The 22978-nt window shown below is 43.8% G+C and overlaps 2 protein-coding genes across 20 annotated transcripts in view; one reads left to right on the top strand and one right to left on the bottom strand.

Annotated features, from left to right (window-relative positions):
- Positions 1-10084, bottom strand: part of LOC135279559 (telomere repeats-binding bouquet formation protein 1-like) — a 20792-nt gene extending 10708 nt beyond the window's left edge. For 2 of the 11 annotated variants that reach the window (XM_064387022.1, XM_064387023.1), the window contains exons 1-10: positions 9170-9496; positions 5876-5986; positions 5567-5695; positions 4994-5125; positions 4514-4574; positions 4303-4418; positions 4065-4187; positions 3379-3531; positions 2170-2301; positions 673-798 (exon numbers count right to left, since the gene is read on the bottom strand). In XM_064387022.1, the coding sequence (XP_064243092.1) occupies positions 673-798; positions 2170-2301; positions 3379-3531; positions 4065-4187; positions 4303-4418; positions 4514-4574; positions 4994-5125; positions 5567-5695; positions 5876-5986; positions 9170-9350 (1264 nt within the window). In that variant the 5' untranslated portion in view covers positions 9351-9496. Of the gene's footprint in view, positions 1-672; positions 799-2169; positions 2302-3378; positions 3532-4064; positions 4188-4302; positions 4419-4513; positions 4575-4993; positions 5126-5566; positions 5696-5875; positions 5987-6932; positions 6991-8554; positions 8661-9169; positions 9497-10003 lie in introns of those variants that run through there. The other 9 variants (XM_064387014.1, XM_064387015.1, XM_064387020.1 and 6 more) reach the window with 8 other exon arrangements.
- LOC135279562 (hydrocephalus-inducing protein homolog) lies at positions 8453-22978 on the top strand. 9 transcript variants are annotated; one of them, XM_064387026.1, is made up of 11 exons: positions 9577-10200; positions 13167-13290; positions 13589-13656; positions 13790-13923; positions 14124-14322; positions 15402-15497; positions 15896-15998; positions 16221-16334; positions 16896-17097; positions 17505-17685; positions 18056-22978. In XM_064387026.1, the coding sequence occupies exons 8-11, from the start codon at positions 16310-16312 to the stop codon at positions 18131-18133; spliced, it is 486 nt and encodes a 161-aa protein (XP_064243096.1). In that variant the 5' UTR covers positions 9577-10200; positions 13167-13290; positions 13589-13656; positions 13790-13923; positions 14124-14322; positions 15402-15497; positions 15896-15998; positions 16221-16309; the 3' UTR covers positions 18134-22978. The 9 variants fall into 9 exon arrangements, with proteins under 9 accessions (XP_064243103.1, XP_064243097.1, XP_064243100.1 ...); XM_064387033.1 differs by lacking the exons at positions 15402-15497; positions 15896-15998 and adding an exon at positions 8453-8550 and having other exon boundaries at positions 10011-10137; positions 13192-13290; XM_064387027.1 differs by lacking the exons at positions 15402-15497; positions 15896-15998 and adding an exon at positions 8453-8550 and having other exon boundaries at positions 10011-10200.

The following is a 22978-nucleotide window of genomic DNA, read 5'->3' as shown; positions in this document are numbered from 1 at the left end:
AGCATGAGTCTCTACTTTTTTAAATAAACAATTCCATCTTAATGGGCACTACAAATCTCCACACCCCCTCAAACTTACACAAACCTCTCAGTTGTGCTTACAGCACAGAAATGTAGATACTGGTTTGTTTTTTCTAATTGGCAATTGCACACCCTCCACACTCTAGAGATCACAGGACAAGGTCTCTCTGTTTCATGGGAGGTATTGTACAGATAATTAAAGGGGCCAAAAAATACATCCTACTTCAGAAAAAAAAATCAAGATTTCTTAATAGTGGAAATTAATGCAGACACAGTGATTTCAGGCTTGATTATCTCCTGGTTTATTCTCTCCCTCTAGTGCTACATCCCCAGGAAAAGGGTATCCACTGGGTGTTAAATGACAATGTTCATATTTTCCACACACTTTATAGATGGGAAAGCTTTAAGAACTGGCCCTACATGGAGGGGTTTCACAAATGCATTATAGCAACACTGCTGGAATTCTTACTTCTCTTTTTTCTGCCTAAGTCAGTTCTTGATGACAAATAAGCAACTTTCTGTGCAGAAAACAAACATCTTTAGGAGTCCACAGAATTACAAAGCTGCCACAGTTAAAATCACTTGGGGAATCAGCAGGACACAGAGATGGAAACAATCACTGTCATTTTTAAAGCAGTAACAGCAAGCTTACTCATTTGTTTGCAGTTCTGCAGCACAAAAGTAGCAGCTTTGATGAGTTCCTCGTCCTGAGATTCTGTCAATACCTGAATCATAAGTGGCAGACCATTGTTCTGAAGCAGCTCACACTGGTTTTCTTCTAGAACAGGACATGGCAAAGGAAAGGTTTGGTTTCAGCCCCACACACCTTAACCTTACAGTAATTTTAGCAGCCAATACTGGCAACTTTCTGCAAGTTTCTGTAGAAAGAGATTTTCATTACAGACCCAAGCCTGCTGCAGTGACAGCAGGAGAGCTTTACATCCCACAGGATGATTTGATCAGAACTCAGATTACTGCAAGAAAACTGAAGGATGACTACTGAGACAAATTATATGATGGAGTTCCAAGCTCATTTAATTGTGGCCTAAAGCATTTGAATAATGACTCTTGTACTTCTTCTCTTCCATTACCTGCTCTTGGAGTAGATATGCGACATTTCAGTGAGGCCTGTGATGCAGAAGTATCAAAATCTCACGGTTTATAATCAGCAAAATAAAATTAGTAGTTTAATCCTGCTCTAGCCAATCTGTTCCTCCTCATTCATTATGTAATTAGCTTAATTTTTATTGTGACCTCATTTGCATATGTATTCCTAGAAATGATAACTTGCTAAACATAGCTCTTTCTTTTTAAACGTAATAAAAAAGGAAATTAGAAAAGTAAACACTTTTATTTTGACAGTGTTGACATTTTAAGAGAAACCTTTTTTCTGTTGCTTTAATCATTTTTCTATTCAAGACATTTTCCATTAAGTCTTGTTTCACTAATTCTTCATGAAAAATGTCTGCTACAATAAATTTCTGTCCTATTGAGCTAATCATTGAACATGTTATTGGCACTCAGAGGATGAAAACCAACCAAGATTTTTGAACATAAGGCCTTTTTCTTGTTTATCTAAACACACATGTGAAAAAACAGGACTACAAATGAACTTCCCTTTCTCTTTGCTTGCACTACCACAAAATACCAACGGAAGTGCTGCATTTGTGCCAGATATGCTTGGGCAAGCCCTGAGGAACATGACAAAACATTTCAGGGCTACCTACTGCTTCTGTGTCTTGAAAACCAATGCTCTTACATGGCTCTTACAAATATTACTGCCTTGTAAGCAGTGGACAGAACTGTATGTTCCAAGGACCATGAAAAGGGTGCTCAAGACAACCCACTTGCTGTGTCTGGATTGCAGTAGCTTTCAGGTCTGGATTAACTCTTCCCTGTGACACCTAAGCCCAGCTCTGAATTCTTGCATATTTAGTCTACTTTTTCAAAGCTTCTAGAGACACTTCCTGCTAATAAGCTTTAAAAGTTAAAGATGAACATTATAGAAACTTTTTGTCCAAATATTGACACTATAGTATTTAAGAGAGCTGTCTCTCCTTTTCTAGTCTTGATGAAGTGACACCACTGGAGGAGTCAGTGTACGAGAATTTAGGAGAAGCTGACAGGAAAAAGAAAAAGCAAATCTTACCACAAACTTCAGTACAGTGTCCAATTGTTAGAATAATACTGATTTTTTCTCCTGTGCTCAGTGTCTCATTGGACAGCAGCTTCAGCAGCTCTGACACAGTGTGATACTGTGCCAAGACAACACCCATGGCAGCTGTTTGTTGAAACAGTTGGAAGGAAAATAAAGTCAGTCATGAGTGTACAGGAATTCTCCAAGGATAAAATGCTGGGTTTTGAGGGAACTCTACAAACCCCTCAAAGCCGTGGGCCTGCTCAGCCCTGCTCTGCTCCACCTCCAACTGTTCAGATGACCCCATCCCTCCTGTGCTGCTCCCAAATCCAGCCCTGCCTATCCTCCCAGCCTGTGCTCCATGGAGATGAGGCAGAAGATCTGATGAACGAGGGCTTGGCACTGTGCAAGCTTTGGAGATCCCTGCTGAGTTTCTCCACGTCCTTTATCAGCTCTAGCATGGAGCCAGAGTTGAATCAGCTTTGACACACAGAGTATCTGCCATAAGAAGAGCAGGGGCAAGCCCTTCCTGGCACTGGCAACACCACTGCTAGTCCATCCATGCTGAGGCCTAGTCCTGTCACACCCAACTGATCTGAAACTACCCTCAGAACTAGTGCAGGCTTATGCTCTTCCACTTTTGTGGACTTCCATTTGAAGCTCTTATGGCACAAGTGTGAGATACACCAACCATGGCCACGGCACAGGCTCGTCAGGATCACAGGTTTCTGCAAACCTTGTGTGGAAAACACAAGACCTCATCAGGAGAGCAGTACCCAGCCAGCAAACCAGAGCAGGGTGTGCTGTGCAGAAACACCACATTCGTTCAGCTCCATCTCTGAATTACTAAAGCTTCCCAAAGCTACACAATTTAATATCCAGGCACAGGCCTAACTCCAGGATCCAAACTGACTGACCAAATCCAGGCCCAGAGCTCAGCTTTACTTACCCAGCATGAGCTGTGGCATCTTATTTTTAATTTTCAATTGGGTTTCAATTTCACTGTATTTATTTTAGCAACAATGGGACAGTAATCCACCTCAAATGAGCTGAATCACTCCCCACTTACACCTCTGAGTTTTAAAAAACACTGCTATACCCACTGGGATGTACATTACTTAACTGCCTTAAAGCATTCATTTCTACAACTTTTCCACCAGCACAAGACTTTAAAAATTGCATTTGAAAATTACCATAGATAAAAAATGTCTTGCCACTCACAGTTATTAGCAATGCAGGCATCCAGAGTCTTTGTTACTACCGCTGCAAGTTTCATGCTGGAGTGACTCAAACAGGAATCATGCATAAGCTCAAGGAGAACTTTGGCTAATGTATCCAATCCTCCAATAGAAACAAAATATTTCTGCACATATGCTTAGTGGAAAAAAGAAAAAACGTGATTTAAGCAAACAGAGTTTGCAAATTATTTTAGCATTTCACTAACTAAGTCCATCAGAGCTTTTCTGTGCATGTGTTAGTCATTCCATTTCTTATACAACAGAAGCTGGATATACATTAATCTCAAGAAATGGAGTAACTGCATATAACATAGTTACAGGAAAACAGGACCCTAATATGTGCACACAAATGGCAAACATCAAGCCCGAGTTCTACCTAAGTCATTGTTTTCAGTCATGTAAGAAGGACTTCAATTTAGACACACTTTTCATCAAAACACCTCCAAACAGTTTTCCTGACCCTATGAAACGTAACCAGATTGTGGCTATTTGTGGGCTTGAGCACAGCGTCGTGTAAGTAAAGATGGTGGAATACAGAGGTCAGAGTAAAAGTTGGAAGAACAGCAAATGACTTTGTAGAGATTGACAGGAAAGAAAAAACCATTTAACTCTCTAATTAAACTTCCTTTTCTCAAATGCTAAACTGTGTAAAGCTTGAGCTGCACTTACAGTTATTTGCAACTGTGAGACCAAGAAATGAACAAATGGGACGAACTATCTCAGGCTCTGTGCAACTCTCGAGCCACTCTTTGGCATAGGGAAAAACCGAACAGCAAATGTTTTGATTATCTTCTGGAAAAGTAAAAACAAATTACCCCCAATCAAAACCCAATGAAATGAAACCAAAGTGCTACCGCTTTGGAGAATATCTCTGAACTTCTTCCACAACTTTCAGAGCAACACCTACCGTTCTGGGGGTTGTTGACACAGGCACAGAGAGTGCTGCACACTGAGGACCAGAGCTGATAGCAGGGATCAGTGGTTTTAGCTGACAGATTCTTCTCAGAGGTGGAGAGAGTTGTTCTGTTAAGGACAGTGCAAACAAGTCCCAGACAGTTAAGGAAACATGGCTGCTAACTAGTCTATTATTTGTCTCTTTGAACTGCAACCCTGTTTACCTGAATAACTGCAGCAGCAGGCTGATGCAGCCTGTATCTCTGACACAGGTTTGCCCATTTTCTAAAAGAGAACACACACGAGACTCCAGAGACAAATGCAACTGCAGACAAAATCTTAACATCAAGTTTCATTTACATACATACATTCTCTTTCCTAAGCACATATCCTCCCAGAAGGAAATACAAAATCATGTCAACATATTGGTAAAAAACCTTTCTATGTTTTTCTCTTTCTAGACACTCTCAGAAACTATGGGTTTGCATTTGCAAACTGTATTTTTAGAACTAAACCACGTTCTGCTGTTTAAGGAAATCCCAGGGAGCAATAACCTACTTTGACAATTCAGGTTCAGTTACATGCAAACATTCATCTTTATTAATTAACTTCACCAAAACATTACTTAGTCAATGTTCCAAATTTTGGACTGCAGATTGGCAAATAGAAAAGAAATGTTGTAACACAGAAAAAACCCAACTTACTATTATTTGAAACCAGTACTAAGATGACATAAATAGACATTCTTTTCAAGTTCACACCAGAATCCTTTTTAATTAAAAATAAAATGAGGTCTTCAAACAATGCAGAAGTACACAAAGTCTGTTGACAATACACTGAAAACAGAAAGGGAAAACCATTAAGTCCTAAAGTAAGCCACTCACAATCCTAAATTACTATGTCTCAGTTGTGGCCAGTATGTGGCAAGTGGAGACAGGGCAGGACTATGAAGTGACTGGGGGCTTCCCCTGCAGTGAGCTCTACACCAGCCAGGACTCTGGCAAGCTTTGGAACAATCCAGGCGTCACTGAACACTTGCTGCTGAGGCAGAGGGAGAGTGCAGGTGTCTGGCAACTTAAAGACACTCTACGTGCACAAATCAACAAGGCACTTTTCAGTTCTGGGGATGGACAGGGCACCTTCACTGCCCTTGCTCCAACTGACAATCTTGTCGTCTCATTTTGGGAGACCAAAAGAAATGGAGACAAAGCAGGAGCACAAGTAACGTCAGGGGGCCATAGCGCACTCAGAAATACAAACAATATTATTTTTATTACCATCACTCTCTATAATAATCCCCAATGTAAATAAAGCTGCTTCCTTTACGATGCAATGAGCACTCGCCTTGGCAAGGTCATTTATAAACATCAAACCACCAATTTCTCGAAAGTATTCGCTCGCTTCACCTACAAGAGCAAAAAAGAACAGAAACTTTTGCTTTTGTTTCTCTGCAAAATGAAAGGCTCCTAAGATTTTCCAGCATCTCAAACCTTATGTCCTTTAGACAACATTTTTACAGTGCAGTTTCTTAGCATACATGGTGAACACAAATGACTGCATTGCTTCAAAGGAAAAGCCTTTCTTACTGTTTTGTTGGCAAATGGAATAGATAGTGATCAAAGCCTCCTTCTGAGACAGAGGGCAGTCCATCTGATATTTAAGGCATTCAAGCAGTAAGTTCAGATCTGTTTTCATATCTAGGAGCAAACACAAAAAAAAAATCATAAAAATTGTTATATTTTCTATATATGAATCTAGTCAGTATTAGAATAAACCTGTCCAAAATGTAGTATGTACATATATTTTAACAAAGGGGAGAAAGTGAGCCAAAATGGAGCTACCTCACTTCTATTCAGCCACAAACTACAAACCTAGAAATATTGCTGTCCATAGTTTGTTATTTGAGCATGATTTCCTTTGCAGACTAACAGCCCCCCTTTAATATTTCTGGCCTTTAATTACTAGGAACTCTTAGTAAGTCTGATATAAATTGCTAAATATTAAATTCACAATTGCAAGGTGCATTAAGTGTAAATAATACACAGCCATTAAAGTATTCAGAGTGCAAACAAAATCCAGAGTGCACTTGAAACCCTATGGAGTAGTAAGGAAAGAGTCCAAGAGCACAAGGCTGCTCCGTGGCACTGAGTTACAGGAGACATAAATCATGCAGCACAGCAGCAGAGCCCTCCATCGGGTGGTTGGAGACGTAACACAAAATATTCTCTGGGCACCTACATACAACCCTAGGTGGGTCAACAGACTTGCAAAATCTGCTTCTTAGACACTGGGGTACAATTAAAAGACTTATTTGATAATGATTTCCAACAGTGACAGAATGTATGGTTTCTTGTAAATCCTTACAAGGTTTGGGGGTTATTAACAAAGTTACAATACAATAAAAACATGGATGAATATTAGTGAATTTTTTTTAAAAGTGACTTTGTGGTGGTGTGCTTTACTATGTGTGTAGGTTTGTCATTGGATTTACCCTTCGCATATCCAATACAATATCCAAATTTGGCAGCTGGGAAAAAGTACATTTTCCCAACTGTTAACCACACCACAACAGGCCTAACACAGTCTGCTAAAACTCTGTAAATTGATGCAGATTGTAATGACAAATTATATTAGATCTCTTACCACACTGATTTTTCTGCACCTTTTGAGTGTCCATTTTTGTTTTATCTTTGTTCTTGTTCTACAACAGCAAGGAAAAAGTGTTTTCAGGTCTGTTCAGGTTAACAGTGTTTACAACATATGCAGTATAAATGACGTCATTTTTCTAAAACACACTTTCCAGTTTTCTGCTTTTACTCTGTCATCTCACACACACACAGTTTAATGTATTCTTGTATGGCAAAGTTTTCCTTTGGAAATACAATATTTTATGATAACCCTGCATTTCTAGCTACCAGGTTATCATCTTTTGAGAGCGGACATTCTGCAGAAATCAGGTAATTCCATGTTACCACTGAGGGGCACTGTCAGTAAAGAATATCCCCTGCTCCGTGTCACTGATCACAACAAAGCTGATCCAATTTTCCTTACGAGAGTGGCCAACTTGGCTGTCAGCCAACAACTGGCACTAAGACCAAGTAATGTTACTTCGGGGCTGAACACTAGCAAACACTCAGCCTCCTGCTGCTCAAGGAGCCACTAAACCATCAGCGTTGCTCTGGCAGTACTGATCAAAGCAAAGGCAATGAGCACAGAGACATCTTCCTTACAGTGAGAACTCATTGCAATTCACCAAAGACACTGTCACATTACATTTAATTTTCCTGCAAATCCAACCCTGCCACAACAGGCAAAAGCTTGCAAGCCTTCCTCACCTCTTTTCATCCTACTGCCACCACCCCGCCAGCCTAAGAAAAAACAAAACCCACCCAAACAAAAGGAAGGCTCAAAAATGAGTTCACTCTGGAGCTAATTGCTTTTCAGAAGAGTTTAAGACATGTTTATACAATTATGCAATATAGGAAGCACAAGGGGTTTAAAACTGTATGTATACAAGGATACATCTTGACCTTACTTGGATCTTCTGCAAACTACAGAAAGCACACAAAATAGTATTTATGAGCCAGCCTACATTAACTAGATGCAAATAGCTCACCTCAGTTGTTGCATCACAGGGCAAGGTGGAAAGACAAGCAACTAGATTTGCTTCAACTAACATCTGGCAAATGTTGCATATAAAACCCTTCTCCATCAGTTATGGAAAATAACCCAGTAACATTGCTTCAAACCTCAGAAACCACTCCTGGAGAAGTGCAGATCTGCCAATGTGTGTGCTCAGCAGCACTAGAGCACACGGCTGGCACAGTCAGCAGACCAGCCAGCCTCGGCGGGACTCACCCTTCGAAACCCAGGGACCAAACCCCAGAGGGCAGAAGTGCGCGTTGTTGGCGTCTGTGGAAACCAAACCCCACAGCAGCAGCTGAGGCCGGCAGGACGCTGCGCTGTGGAGCAGCACTTGGGGCTGTCCTGGCCTATTTCGGCTCCCTCGCACCCTCCTGCCTCGGATGAGCCGCGTGTGATTTACAGCTCATTATCAGAGCTCCACTTTGACCTCTTAGAAAACACTCCAGATCCGCCCAAATAGAAAAGGGAAAGAATATTTTAAAAATTTAAATAAAAGGGGGTGGGGCGGGGTGGGGTTGGAAGGCAACAGTCTAAAGCAGCATTCTTTAAAACAGCAGCTGCATTCTTCTGTGGGAAGGCCGGGGAGTCCCGAGGGGGGAAATGGGGCACGGCTCAGGTACCTGTGAGCAGCGGCGTGGGTGGCTCCAGACAGACCCCGAGGCGAGGCGGGTGCCCGCTGCCGAGTGCTGAGGGGTGGGATCGCCGGGCTGAGGGACGGGATTTGCAGGCTGAGGGGATGGGATCTGCGGGCTGAGAGGTGGGGTCGCCGAGCTGAGGGATGGGATCGCCGAGCTCAGGGATCGCCGGACTGAGGGGTGGGATCTCCTGGCTGAAGGACAGCGACAGCCCCCACCGGGCTGAGGGATGGGATCTCGCGGAGCTGAGGGCAGCGCCCGGCCCAGCCCCTCAGGAGACGCCGCAGCCGCAGCGCCGCCCGAGCGCCTCAGGGCGCGGCCGCCCTTGGACTGGGGACAGCCCTGAGCCTTCCCCCGGCCAGGCGGGAAGCACTCGGAATTGCAGAACCGTCAGGGGTGAAAGGGATCTTTAAGACCATCCAGTTAAACGTCAGCCAGCACTGCCACTGCAAACCCTAAGCCAGTAATCCATTCGCAGTGTCAAATCCAGAGGCCTCTTTAACACCTCCAGGGATGGGCAGCTCCACCACCTCCCTGGCCAACCTATTCCCAGGCCTGAACACCTGAACAGTTTAGAAATTTTTTTTTCTAAATTCTAACCTGAATTTTCTCTCAACGTGAGGCCACTTCCTCTGGTTCTCACTGCAGGCCGAGCAGGAGAGAGCGGCCCCACCTCACCGCACGCTCCTGTCAGGGAGTTGGAGAGAGCAGTGAGGTCCCTCGTGAGCCTCTTCTCCAGACTGAACAAACCCAGCTCCCTCAGCTGCTCCTCATGGGGCATGTTTTCTAGACCCTTTGTGAGCCTTGCTGCCCTTCTCTGGACACCCTCAGCCCCTCAATGTCCTTTTTCACGAGGGGCCCAGTGCCGGGCACAGCACTCGAGTGTGGCCTCAGCAGTGCCCAGCACAGGGCCAGGCACTGCCCTGGTCCTGCTGCTCACACTGCTGCTGATACAGGCCAGGTGCCCTTGGCCTCTTGTCCCTTGGGCACACTTTGGCTCACACTGACATGGCTAGTGACCTGCAGGATGTGGCACTTGGCCTTGTGGAACCTCACGCCTTTGTCCTTGGCCTATTGATTGCATCTGTCCAAGTCTCACTGCAGAGCCTTCCCGTCCTCTAGCAGATCCACATTCCCACCCAACTGGGCATCTGCAAATTCACTCAGGGTGCTCTCAATCCCCACCTCCAGATCGTCAATAAAGATGTTAACCAGGACCAGCCCCAAAACAGAGCCCTGGTGAACACATTTCAATGCTCTGCAGTTGGAGGCTGCAATGCCCCCACAACAGAAAGAGCTGCCATCCCTTGGCACTGGCCACACACACAGGTGCAGGAAAAAACCTTTTACTAGGTGAATATGGCTGACAGAACTGACTTTCAGGCACACACTCCCTTTCCCTAATGACCCTGAACTCTATAAAAGGTATTTCACCTTCCAGCTCTTTGCACCATTGGATCCTCAGACCATCAGAGCTCCACCAGCCTCTCTTATCCTTTTGCACCTTCTCCCCACTCAAGCTGATGAGCAGCTTCTGTAAGAAAAAATGCAGTTCTGTTGCCAGTGAGGTGAGCCAATTTGCAAATGCGACTTACCCTGCCAAAAACAGCTACTGCCTTTTTCTTTCAGAGGTGAGTCATCAGAAGTAATGAAAATGTGTTGCATTTTAAACCAAAGAGGAAAAGAAACGAAAGCACTCACAGAGGATTCGACAAAAGCCAATATATGCCAATATGGCTTATTCTGTTGGCTGCTCAGTTATTGCAACCCTTTGCTACTTTACCATTTGTCTTGTTTGGAGATTGTGCTCAGATAGTTCAGTGATGGGTACAACAGGAATGAAATAAATCATAGCTGATCGTGAAATAATACAACTTAGGAAAATTTAATAGATTGTGAAGTATTTACATCATGGTGATGACAGTTGTCACATAGAGACCAAAATAAGCCCTTTTAACAAAACTTCATTTATATCCTTGTACCTCAAGCCCCACTATCCATTTGGATTATAATACATATCCATTTGGATGATGTATTATAATGTAAAAGTACTGTCCAATATCTTGTATTGTTTACACTTTCCAACACTTCTGTTGTGTTTTCTAAATGGTCTGAGTATTTTTTAGTTGGAAAAAAATATATATGATTTTGATAGTAACATTGCAGTTCTGTGTTTCCTTTTGGTACTCAGCTGAAAAAATAAGGAAAAGAAAAAGAGCACAAAAAATTGCAGAGTTGAGCACATTACTGCTGCCACTGCTTAAGAGCATCTCTCACAAAAAGCAGACCAGCTACACTGTCCCAGCTCCGTCATTTCAACTCTCCATGACTTGTTTCCTGCTGTGTAGAGCTGAATTGAGCAATTTTTACCTAGGATGAATAACAACTAGTAATACACACTTACAGTTCTCTTGTATTACTAGACCAGCAGTAGGTACCCTTAGAATTTTTTAGGGTATTGCAATGCCATCCTTTAATTTAAACAGGTTCAAGATATTATTTGTAGCTTATTCTTTAATTTGTAGCAAAAGTAAAAAGATTACTGCACATGGTCAGTTGTCATATTGCACTAAGCGGTTTGTTTGTATTACATGGTTTGTTCTCGCACCCCTTTCCTTTGAGCCCTGTGGTGGTGGTCTTGCCCTGGGTTACTCCCTCCCCCCGCCCTCCCTTCAGCTGTATCCCATTGGCTATGGCCCCTCTCCTCCGCCCCCTTCTCCCCGGGTTTAAAATCTCCCAACATCGCACAAGCGATCTCTTTCCCCTCTCGGATTCCCTGGAGTAGTGCTGCAAATAAAGTAGTGGGACAATCATCCTGAGGAGAAAGGGCGCCTTTCATCTTTTGCCTTTGTTCATGTCGGCGAAGCCCAGGGTCCAGAGCTAGCCAGGGGACCCCACGAGACCTCTCGAACCGACAGTCAGTAACTGGACTGTTGTGTGTATGGGATGCACACGATGATTTCAGTACTGCTTCATTCTGTGTGACTCCAGGCTTTGAGAAAGAGTAATCCCACTTGGCATTTTGACTCAATTTGGCCTCAGTAATTATGGATCTAGAGTAACTTGCTAGAAGCTTGTGAAAAAATGTCTCTGAAGTTTACAGCAGACCTGAAGTATACAGAAGGATAAGAATTCAATGAATAATTCAATGAATACTAAGAATAAGTTTGAAAATCATATCCAGCTATCCTACTGGCTATGTCCCATTGTTATCCACTGTTACAGTACAGTGCACAATATCACCAGGAAAATTGTGAATGTCATCTTCAGACCAATCTATTAACACATTTTATTTTTGATCAAAGTTACTTTCTATAAATTACTAAGCTGTTTTGCCTTTTCGAGGCTCTTGGCTTTTTTTCCTGTTAAGTATTTACATGTAAAATACCGGTGGCTCCTGTATCTGCTTAAGGAAACCAAAATGAGCTTTTAGGTTTTTCTAAGCTGAGGTCTGTTTTGCCTGTTTCTGAAGCTGCAGTCCAAGAGCAGTGACAGAAAGGTTGCTGCTCTGGGAGCAGGAATGCTTCTAGCTTGAATTTAATCCTGAAGGCATTGTACCAATTTACAGCTCTTACAAGAGCTCTGTCACTGCACAGAATACCTTTGGCATTGCAACACAAAAAACTCTGTTTCCACCCCACAAGCTCTTGATGAAGCTTTCTGTACCGCCCTGGTTATGCCCTCTGTGATCGACCTTTTGCAGAAAGGAGAAGGATACTCTTTTAGCATACTTGTGTTTTCTGTGGAGTGATTTTTCGCTATTGAGTAAGAAATGACACAGACTCTCCAGAAGGATGGTTTGCATAAAGCACACGTCTTTACTTCGGATCCTCTTTTTATACATTGTTCTGATACAGATAGGCCTGGTTGGTCAATTAATCAATACATTTCACCTGATTGGCTAATGAACAAGATGCCTTTCCTATAAACAGTCTTTGAGAAAAACAAGAAAATAGAGAGTAGGGAAACACCACCTGCAGGTTGTTTATGATAATAGGCTATCATTGTTTATCTTCAACTCCCTGAAGTCTCTCTGACTGATTTGGGGAAAACTTATCTAGTTTTCTTGCTCTCTAACCAGACTGTCACATCCATAGTGTTTTATCATAGTCTATTAATATTCTCTTTTTCTCAGTTCCATAGCTACTTACTACTTTCTAACTCATTGATTTTAATAAACCAACTAAGAATACTGTTGTATTCTATTCTACTCTCCCTGTATTCTTTTCTACTCTCTCTATGGAGGAAAAAATTACTCATAAAACCTATATGTAACAATTGCCTCAATCCAATGAAATGTAAGAGGAAACAAAAACCCAAAGAGCAGAAATTCCCAAACATGTTACATCACATTATAGAGAAGCTAATGGGACAGAGCCATGTGGTTGGAGTATATGTATTCCACTCTGTGTTATTAATTTACTGATGCTAAGTATTTCAGCAGGAAACTTCCAGGGCTTCCAGGACTGTCCTAGTGGCTGTGATCATAAAATTATTCATCAGTAGCAAGTGAACAAGAAAAGCCTCTAGGAACAAGGGTATAACAAGGGCATTTCTGAGGCTCTTACTTTTTTTTTTTTTTTTTTTTTTTTTTGAGGGTGACTCCCTCTACCTTCCAGAAGATGTCTCTCACCACCAAGCAGAGGCTGGCCAGAGCTAAGAAGCTGAGTCTGCCTCAGATTGTCCAGCCTCAAGACAAGCGTGAGACCTGTCATCACAAGGTAGCCTTTCCCTGCCCTTGCCATTTGCTGTCATATTTGAGGAGGGTGCCAAAAGAGCACCTTGGCTTGAGCCTGCCTGGTGTGGTCCAGGAGCTTTTGATCAGCCGCTGTTTGCCCAGTGTGGGCTGGGCAGATGTACTCACCCAGAGTCTGTACTTCACTGGGGATCAGTGTAAGATTCTCCTTCATGAACCTTCCTCCCAGCAGCAGACCAGCTCTCCCTGCTCTCTCTGGCCTCTCCTTGCAGTTCTTGGCAGCTGAGCCAGAGCAGAGCTCATTTCATCCTTCCCCACCACAGGTGGTGTTTCAGAAGTACACTCCAGTGAGGTCTGTGAAGTGCCCATGGTTCCAAGGAACAGGGACAAGGTCAGTGCCAGGATGTGGAAGTGTAACACTGTGCTGGAAGAGGAGAGCAGAGAAGGGTGGTTAAGGATGGCACCAGGCCATGTCCCCCTGTCTCCACAAGTGGCAAAACCATCATTCCATGTCTTTCTCGCAGGTTCCTCAGCTGGTGAAGGTCACCTTGGAGAGCCACCTTATTTCCAGCTGGTAGGGCCCAGTGGTATGTACTGCAAGGTGCCACCAGGCCTCTATACGACTGTCTGCATCCTCTTCACCCCTGGGCAGAACAAGGTGAGTCTGGAGGTCCCAAGAGACTGGTGTCTTCAGTGGAAAGTGAACCTGCAAGGCTGGTTCAGGGCATCTGGCCTGGGTTTTGAGGACCTCTGCTGGTTTTGGTGGAGTTGCACTGGATCTAGAACTGGGAGATACTCTTTGCCCATGCTGAAGATGGGGATAAATGCCCTGTGCTGAGGCAGTTTCTTTTACTGCAGGATTATTCCCACCAGCTCGTCTGCACCACTGAAAGGGAAGAGTTCATTGTGCCAATTTGGGCTATTGGTGCCCAAGCTATCCTGGACTTCCGTGACCAGCTGGACTTTTTGGGGTGTCCGGTCAAGTACAGCACCAGAGGACTCTGCTGGTTCACACTGTTGGTAACCGGGCAGCTTGTTACCAGCTGAGCACCCAGAGGTGAGGCAGCCCATCTCTCCTTGTGCAAAACACCTTTGGGTGATAACAGGGTTGGGAAAGAGCAACAGAAGGAAGCAGAGCATCGCAGCTGCTGCCCTGCAGCCTGGCTGGAAACGGGCAGGACGTGTGGGGTTTGCTGTTGCTTCCCATGTTTTAAGCAGGATGCAGCCTTTGAGCTGTCTCTGTCCCAGATTTCTCTGTTCCTGGAGGGTGCTGGAACACATTAGTAGCTGGCTTGCACCCTCCTGAGCACAAGCAGCTTCTGAAATGCCTACTCACCACTGTCAGCCAAATAGACCCATTCTCTGGGAGGAGACAAGCACATGGCCTTCCAGTGGTCCTCTCATCAGATGCCCAACATGAGCTGTGTTGTGGACAGCCTGTGCTGTTCCTGTCAGTCTCAGAAGACAATCACTGTTTCTCCTGTTGGCTGAACTGGAGAGGGTAATGCATTTTTGACACCGTATCTGCAAGGAAACCAGTTCAGTTGGCTGGTGGTGAGTTGAGGTTTACTTGATCCCAGAGGTCTTGGTGTAGGAGCTCAGGTCAGGAATGCAGCACAGACCTGCTGTCTAACCTGGGGCAGCTGAATGGCTTTGATTTTTAATTTGGCAAAACTGAGTCCAAAAGGAAAATTCATATTTCTTCTGTGAAACTTGAGGGTCTGAGAGGAGCTTCCATCAAAGCCTGCCAAAGCTATTTAAGCTTCCATCAAAGCCTTCCAAAGCTATTTGAGCAGGTTCCTCAGATGCTGTTCAAATGGGCTGCTGCTTTTGACTGTGCAAATATGTAGGCAGGAACTTGTAAATCCATGCAGTTTTTCTCTGGGATTTCCAGATCTGGTTGTGTCACCACCAAAATAAATATCTAGTAAACTCTGGTATCCTTTTGCAATGTGCTTGCCAGCTGTTCTCTGTTGCCAGAGTCATACAGAACATGTTGGATCCTGCTTGATAGAGATTTAAACATTTTCTGAACTTCAGGAGTTAAATATTGAAGTAGATGAAATAGAGCCTGGGTGCAGTGACAGAGGGAAAGATGGAGCTTGTGATTTGCCGACTCTGTATGGAATTTTTCAGCACAGAGATGGAGTAATGGCTGCTTTAACCTAACAGACTGGATTTATTGGAATAGTTAATGCCATTTGACTTCAGCTGTTACACCACCACTAAAAAGTAAGATATGTTAAAATTAGGTGATATTTGGGTTTCTTGCTGCAGTAGGTGTTAGTGGAGAGATGAGGCAATTCAATTAGCAGTAATTTTTCTGTCTTCCTTGGGGTGGGAGGCAGCTTTTAATGAGATTGATTCTCCCAAAATCAAATAATTTAATAATGGCAGTTAAGGCCCCAGTGGACAAAATAACTTTTGGCTATAGCAGGTAACTATACCATGGGGCTTGAAATAGATTGCAGCCTCCTTGCACACAGCATTTACCAAAAGTGCATTTACCATGGTGCTTTTGAGAGCCTTGCTCACAAAATTGCCAGCTTTGCTCACTTTGTCAGCTCTGTTTCTAAATTATGTCAGGAGTACATGGTGCTTGGTGTCCTCATGCCATAACTTTTCCCCAGCTTTGTCAATAAGGAGAACTGATGCCTGATGAAAGTAAGCAACATGCAAATGATCCTTGAGCCTCATTGCAGAGAGCTGGACACAGAGTATGGGGGACATGAGGTAATTTTATCCCACAGGATCTTGTGAGGACTGGATCTCCTCACTCTAGAGTCAGTAGCTGTTCTGACCCTGTCTGTTCTGTCTTCTGCTGATTGTGGTTGGTTTTCTCTTTGCTTGCACAAGTGAGCAGAAGTGAACTGGACTGCAAAAGGGCTAACATCCCCAAATCTCCCCCAAGAGTCCTGCTATGTCTGTGTTGCAGCCCTTTCTCTGTCATTCCAGCCCCGGGAGCTCTGGGCATCGGTGACACCATGCAGGTGACAGTGGGATTTCTGCCACTATAGACTGGTGACCATTCCAGGTCCCTTGTCATGCTGGGACACTACTACAACACAGGTGAGTGCTGGGCACTGCACAGGGCACTCTGTGCATCCCTCAGAGCAGAGCCCTTTCTAAGCAGAAAGGCTGATGTGGCCATGGGTTTAAAGAGGGAGATGATGATAGTTTTCATGGTGTTCATTTTGCAGTCATCTAGTTTGTAGCCATGTGGTTTGTCATCTCGATCACTGTAGAGCTCCACATAAATGGCATTTCTAGAGAGCATGTCTGGTATTTGCTGTTTGCATCTCACCTGCATCAGGAATGGTGAGCTTGGTACTGAATCTCAGCGCAGATGAATCGCGGGAGTTAGTTGGGAATAAAGAAGGTTTGAAAGCTCTGGAAATGAGGGAGCCTTTGCTAGGGGTCTGTTCTAGAGGGTGAAATGCTGGCAGGTTGTCCAGGAGATCCTCATGCTGGGCACATGCAGCTCTCAGCTTGTGATACATGTACTGATCCATGGAACTGCTCATTCAGCTAAAAGCTGTGCCACTTTCTTCTGCTGCCTGTGGTTTGCTTTGTTCCTTGTGCTTCCATCAGCCAGTGATCTGAGTAAAGACTCCCCTTTGCTTGTTCCAGGTGAAGACACCCACACAAGCCTTCATGGAAGAGCTGTGGATGTCCCCATCAGGCTGGACAGGAATACTGTGACAGCTGAGAAGACATACATCACACTGTCACACCACGCAGCTGTGCTCATCCACAACCAGAGTGATATCACAGCCCACTTCCAGTGGAAGCCTGTTGATACTCAGGGAAGGGAGGATCAGCTGAAGCTGAGGTAGGTTTGAAAATTCCATTCCAGTGAAATACCTTGCCCAAGGGTAAAACTAATGTATGGCTTCAGTAGATACTGGTGCTTTTGAATGGCTTAGGGTAAGTAAACCATCCTATCTCTACCTGCCTCCCCCAAGCAGCTCTGTATCAGGAAAAGCCACTTGGGGTGGCTGGTGGATTTTCCCTCAGCTGTGGCAGAGGCTTTGAGCCACGAGGTTCTCTTGAGGGCTGCTGGCTTTGGAAACCTCTCCTGAGCTTGCAAGTGTGGAGTGAACAACAAGTGATCCTCTGATCCATTTGGAAGCCCGTGGCTCAGGGTCAGCCCTTTGCTGAGGAGCTGCTCCTGCATTTCCACTTCTCTCTGTAAAGATGTGGGGCTTATTAAACAACCTGCTGGGTTTGTGTCCCCAGTGACTGCAGGCTGTGTCAGGAGGAAAAGGACAAGTCTTCTGATTTTCTGAAGGAGTGCAGAGTTGACACTACTTGCCAAGTACACTTTGCTCTTCCCACCTGCAGCCTCCAGAGTGAAAGGGCAAAGGTGCAAGAAGATCCCATGCTGTTCTGCAGTGGCATTTTCTCCCTTGAGCTGAAGGTAAATGATGGCTGAGAACCCCCATTCCTGCTTCTCTTCTTCCTCTTCCTCCTCATCCCTGAATACGGTCACTTGACTGAATAAGGTCACTTGATCCCCGCCTCAGCTGGCTTTGTGTGCCAAGAGAGAAGTTATTGGAATTCTGGTGAGGTCAGAGATCTGGTTGCAAAAAGCATTTCTGCCCTATGGGCTCCTGGCAGGCAGCAGGAGCCTGACTAAAGCTTCCAAACTCTGTTGTCAGTGTTATTGATGAGTGTTACCCACTCCTTGCTTGTCACTGATGCTCTAAATAACGGCTTACAGGACTGTGGTTGAGAACCAGAAATGTGATGTCTGAAGAGAAATGTTTTGCTGTCTCCATCTGCTTTAGGAGGGTGAGATCAGGCCGAATTGCTCGGCTGAAGTCAGCGTGTTCTTCACGCCCCAGGAAGCCCGGGTCTGTAAGTGAGCGGTTTACTGTGACATCTCAGGTACAGCTGCTTCCCCTGCCTCTCTCACCGCGGTGAAGGTGAGGTGCAAATACTCCCCCAGGTCACTGGGCTCCTGTGTGATTGCTGGGAAGGGTCCATGGTCAGCAGGTCAGTGCTGGCACATGCCCACTGTCCCTGCAGCTTCCAGGGCATCTCCTCTCTTTTGATTTTTTCCCTCTCAGCTGTTCTGAATGCTGCCTGTATTTAGTGTGCTCTTCCTCCCATGGGAGAAACAGTCTCTGAGATGCACCCAGAAGGAAGAAGAACAAAATTTTCTGGCATTTCCTACAGTTCCACTATTTCCAAAGTTCCACGTGATTTCCAAATGGCCTTACTCATAATAGACCTCATTTACTTTTCTTACTGGTCTGTGACTCCATTATTTCTTTACTGTTCTGGATTACAGACATTAAGCAGAAAAAATTATTATTTAAAAAAGCCACTATGCCTATTTCTATAGCTGTATGATGGGAATGACCTGTTTTCTTCTCCAGTGGAACTGCTGACCTTGTGAACTGAGCTGAGGATAAAGAAATTGAATCATCATTATATTCTGTAGAATGTGTGCCTTGAGAAGTTCAGTCCTGAAATTCTTTCTGAAACTGGGACGCTCTTTGAAAAACCTACTGAGTGATAAGAACCTTGAGGATTGCCATTGGCACAGCTCATTTACCAATAAAGAAGGGAAAAGAATGTTCTATGTGAAGAAATCTGTGAAGGCTGAGCTCTCTACCCAGGCATGGTGCCAATTTCATGAGATCCTGCACAGTTTTCTCACAGATTAAGCTTTTCAGGACAGAGAACTGGATTCTGTCCACCTCTGTTGAGCACCTGGAGCTTTTATAGACAGCCTTAACCACTACCTGAAATCCTACCATGTCCCTTGCCACTGGAATTGGATAGCTAATACTCTAAACCCATATCATGAAGTGAATGACACCCTTATGATGATCATGGATGACAGTCTGATAGCAAACACGTTACCTTGGTGGTACTTTGGCCCAGATGACACTGGGGATTGTGGCAAACTCGTAGAGAGAAGACTCTTGGTCAGGTGTGAGATGTAGGAAATTGATTATGTGGACCATTATGACTAAACTTATTGCTAATTTATTTCAGTAAATCAATTAATTGTAATATTAATAAAATATCAAAATACATATTAAAAATTAATTAATTAATTAATTAATTTTGCTAATTAATACAGTAAAAATGTAGGTGTTAGAATGGTAGGTGCTGCTGCCTATCTCTTGTCCCCAGCAAGCCTCTCCTGTGGAAAGACAAGCTGAGTGAACATTCAGGCAACGCAGTCAAACCTCCACTCAACACTCAGCGCAACTGGCTCAGCAACAGAGGCAAGAAAGGCTCTTTCGTAAGGTTTTATTCCAGCAGAATAACACAGTAGCTGAAGGGAAACCCACGGGAAAGAGGATGAACCACGTGCAGCAGGCAGCTTAAGAAGGGGAAGGGCTGGGCAGAGGGGACTGGCCTCCAGGGGAAGGGGGGTGGCCGCCAGGGGTGCCAAGCCAGTGACTGGGGAAGGAGAAACCAGAGGAAGTTGTAAAGCAAAAGTCCATGGGGGATTATGTTTTTCCCTGCAGGAGGACTAACTCTATGGTTAGTAGTGATGTTTCCAGGGGTGGAGACTTGGAGATTGACCAAGGGAAGAGAGTGTGTGGGATACTACAATACCGTATCTACATATTGTCAGTGCAGTATAAAATATAAGTAGGTCTAAAGGGCTATAATATAAGCAGCTTTGGCTAGAAACCTGCACATTTACAGTCTTTGGCACTGCAGAACTCACAGAGACAAAGCAACAAGCACCTATGGAGCTACTTCAGGATTTTATCTCCAGACATGACCGGATCTTAGCTGGATCTGCAGTCAGAGGCACCAGGAAGCCTGCTGGGGTGTGCAAGGAGCTCAAGAGACCCAGGGGGAGGGTGGCACCATGTTGTTGCTTGGTCCTTACACGGGATGCTAATTGAATAGAGGGTGTCAGTCCCTTATCTAAGAACTTTCATACCTTTCCCCTGACTGACAGTGGACTCAAAAGGTTGATGCTGAAGATGGTAGCAAACAGCAGCAGTGTATTAAAGCCTTCTGCCTTTTCTCTGTGGCAATCCCATGAGCAGCACCACACAACACAGGCTCCTTCCTCTCACAGCACGACCTGCTAGCTCCAACAGCACCACCTCTGGGACGCAGAAGGGGGGGAAGTTTTACCATTACATTTTGGCAAGAGGCAAGGTTAGAGGGATAGAGAGGTTACCTAACTACCATAGCTACTTTTAAAAAAAATAATTAAAAATTGGAGATGATTTAACATGTACTGCTGTAAAAGCTGTATTGCTATGGCAGCTTTCTAAAAAAAGTAATTACTGTAAGGCTCATCACACGCATATTGACCTGTAAGCACTCATATGATGTTCTTCATGAAAAACAGAAACATCTCCAAATTTTTTGGTTTATATAAAAGTTTTACCATCAAATGAAGTTACCCCGGGACCCGTGTGCTGCTCTGTGTTTTATACTGCGCCGTCACTGGTAGCTGGGATTCAACGGGGCTCGAGGGGGAATCTGCTGCCCCCCTCCTGTCATCAGCTAGCCGGGAGGAGCGGCAGCAACCCCATTTTATTCAATTTGCTTCCCATAAACACTGCAAATCAGTACTGTGGGTGATCTACAAAGATGCTGCTCTTAGATTTAAAGTTACATGCCAATATTTTAAGAACATAGTCTAAGCTTTAAGGTCACTTCCTATCCAAACCATTCTGTGAGTCTGTGACCTTCAATACAAGATATATTCAAATGTAATAGAGTGGAGAGCAAGAGAGATAGGCCAATAAATAACTATCATGGGACACTCTAAATGATTACAGATCCCAGGACCTGAAGAAGTAAATATGCCTAAAATAATGATTCTGTTGCTAGCCAGAGAACAATGGATTCCCTGCAGCAGGTTCTGACAAACAGGATGATTATTCCTCATTAATGTTTCATTATTACTTAGATATTTTCCTTCCTAGTAATTGTATTTATATTTTGAAGAACAAACAAAACCCACACTGAGTCTGAAATGCTAAGTAACAGGCAATTATATAACACAATACATTTAATTAACATCACAAATCATAAAGAAATGTATGTTGAAACTAGAATCACATACATTGACCATTCTGACTACAGAATTCTGCAAGGGTTCAGAACCAAATGAAATTCCTTTTTTCTCTTATTTCTCCAAGAGAAGAATTATTGCCTCCTTATGGAGAAGAGCCAGACTTCATGGAGACTGAGATGATTGATTTACAATATGAGGGGGGTGTGAAATACGCCAATCACTTGTTTTAAAAGTTTTAAACATTTAATGGTAATAAATTAGTTATAAAAATAGTAATACAAATTAGAGCAATAAGAATTTGGACAATCAGAGTTAGGACAATAAAGGACAATAAAAGTAAATAATATGAACTTTGGATATGAAAATAAATAAAAAAAGGCAAATAATATGAAGTTCAGATACTTTTCTCAAAAAAAGCATGACTTGCTAACAAAGGATTGACTCTTAAAAGCAATGGCCTGTTGCATATTCATACATCTCATACATGATTCAAAAACTTTTCAAACAAAGGGTGTTTTCTGGTTATGGTCAACTTCCCCCCCTTCATCTTGTAAATCATGATCAGACTCCAAGGAGCCTGCAAGGAGACTAGTTCTTCACGATAAGGAGGAATTATTCTTTCTCTTTGGGATTTTAGCATCTTGTTGCTGTTATCTCTGTGTGAAGAATTTCTTGATTATCTCATCTCTTTCTTGAGCTAGTTTAAAAGTATCTTACATCACATAGTTTCTATTTTAACATTATGTTATAACCTAAAACTATATTTAACACACTACTTAAGAGAATTAATACAGCATAACTTTCTAACATGTTATAGATATGGGTAGTAATTTGTGGGAATAAAGGGTATATCAAAATATATATGTATAAAATTAACTATTGGTGTATAAAGGTGGGGGAGATTCCTTCCCCAGGATGGCGAAACCGCGGCAGATGGACAGAGAGGCACCACTGCATTTGCATTCGAAGGAAACGCTGGCTGCACAGGAGATGGGCATTCACAAGGACCTGCACCCAGTGACGCCAAAGTGATGATGGCCCAGACAGACACCTATCTGAGAGGAGCAGGGCCATCAACACCTTCCATCTGAATGCCAGATTCCAGGAATCGAGGAAACTTATTATTCTATTCCCAGACGGAGGTTTTGTGCAGCCCAAGCCAGAGAAAGAAACCAACATGAATATGAAGAACTCAGAAAGAAACAAAGACACTCTGCTGTGGGCAAAATAAACCGTATAAGAACTGCTGCCTCGGAGCAGCCAGTGTGGATGGGGAAGAATTGGTACTAGCGAGGCCAATCTCATGTTCACCCGCATCACCGTCCGGGGGTGGTGCGCTGCCCGATTTGGTTGGTGGCTGTCGAGACTGTATTACGGTTGCGGAATAAATTTTACTTTTTATATTTTTATTAAAATTGACTATTTTTCATTTTTCATCTCTAACAATTTGGTGACCAGTCCGACGTGATATCTCATAAGGATTCCAGGGTCCCCTCTTGAGGTCCGGGCGGCGGCCCGCTGATTTCAGCGGCCGGACAAGACTGGGTAAACCCATCGGAACCAATCAGATAAAATCAAACTTTTCTGTAGCCAGAAAGTTAGCCACAACCAAACGGTGGAACGGGCCAAGAGCTCTCGAGGATGGAGGTAGCTCTCCGTGGAAGCCGGCTGTTTTTACCCGTAAAAACAACGTGCACGA

The sequence above is a fragment of the Passer domesticus genome, chromosome 12 (assembly GCF_036417665.1).
Source record: "Passer domesticus isolate bPasDom1 chromosome 12, bPasDom1.hap1, whole genome shotgun sequence".
NCBI lineage: Eukaryota > Metazoa > Chordata > Aves > Passeriformes > Passeridae > Passer > Passer domesticus.
Note: the sequence above shows the minus strand (reverse complement) of the source record. Positions and strands in the feature narration are given on the sequence as shown.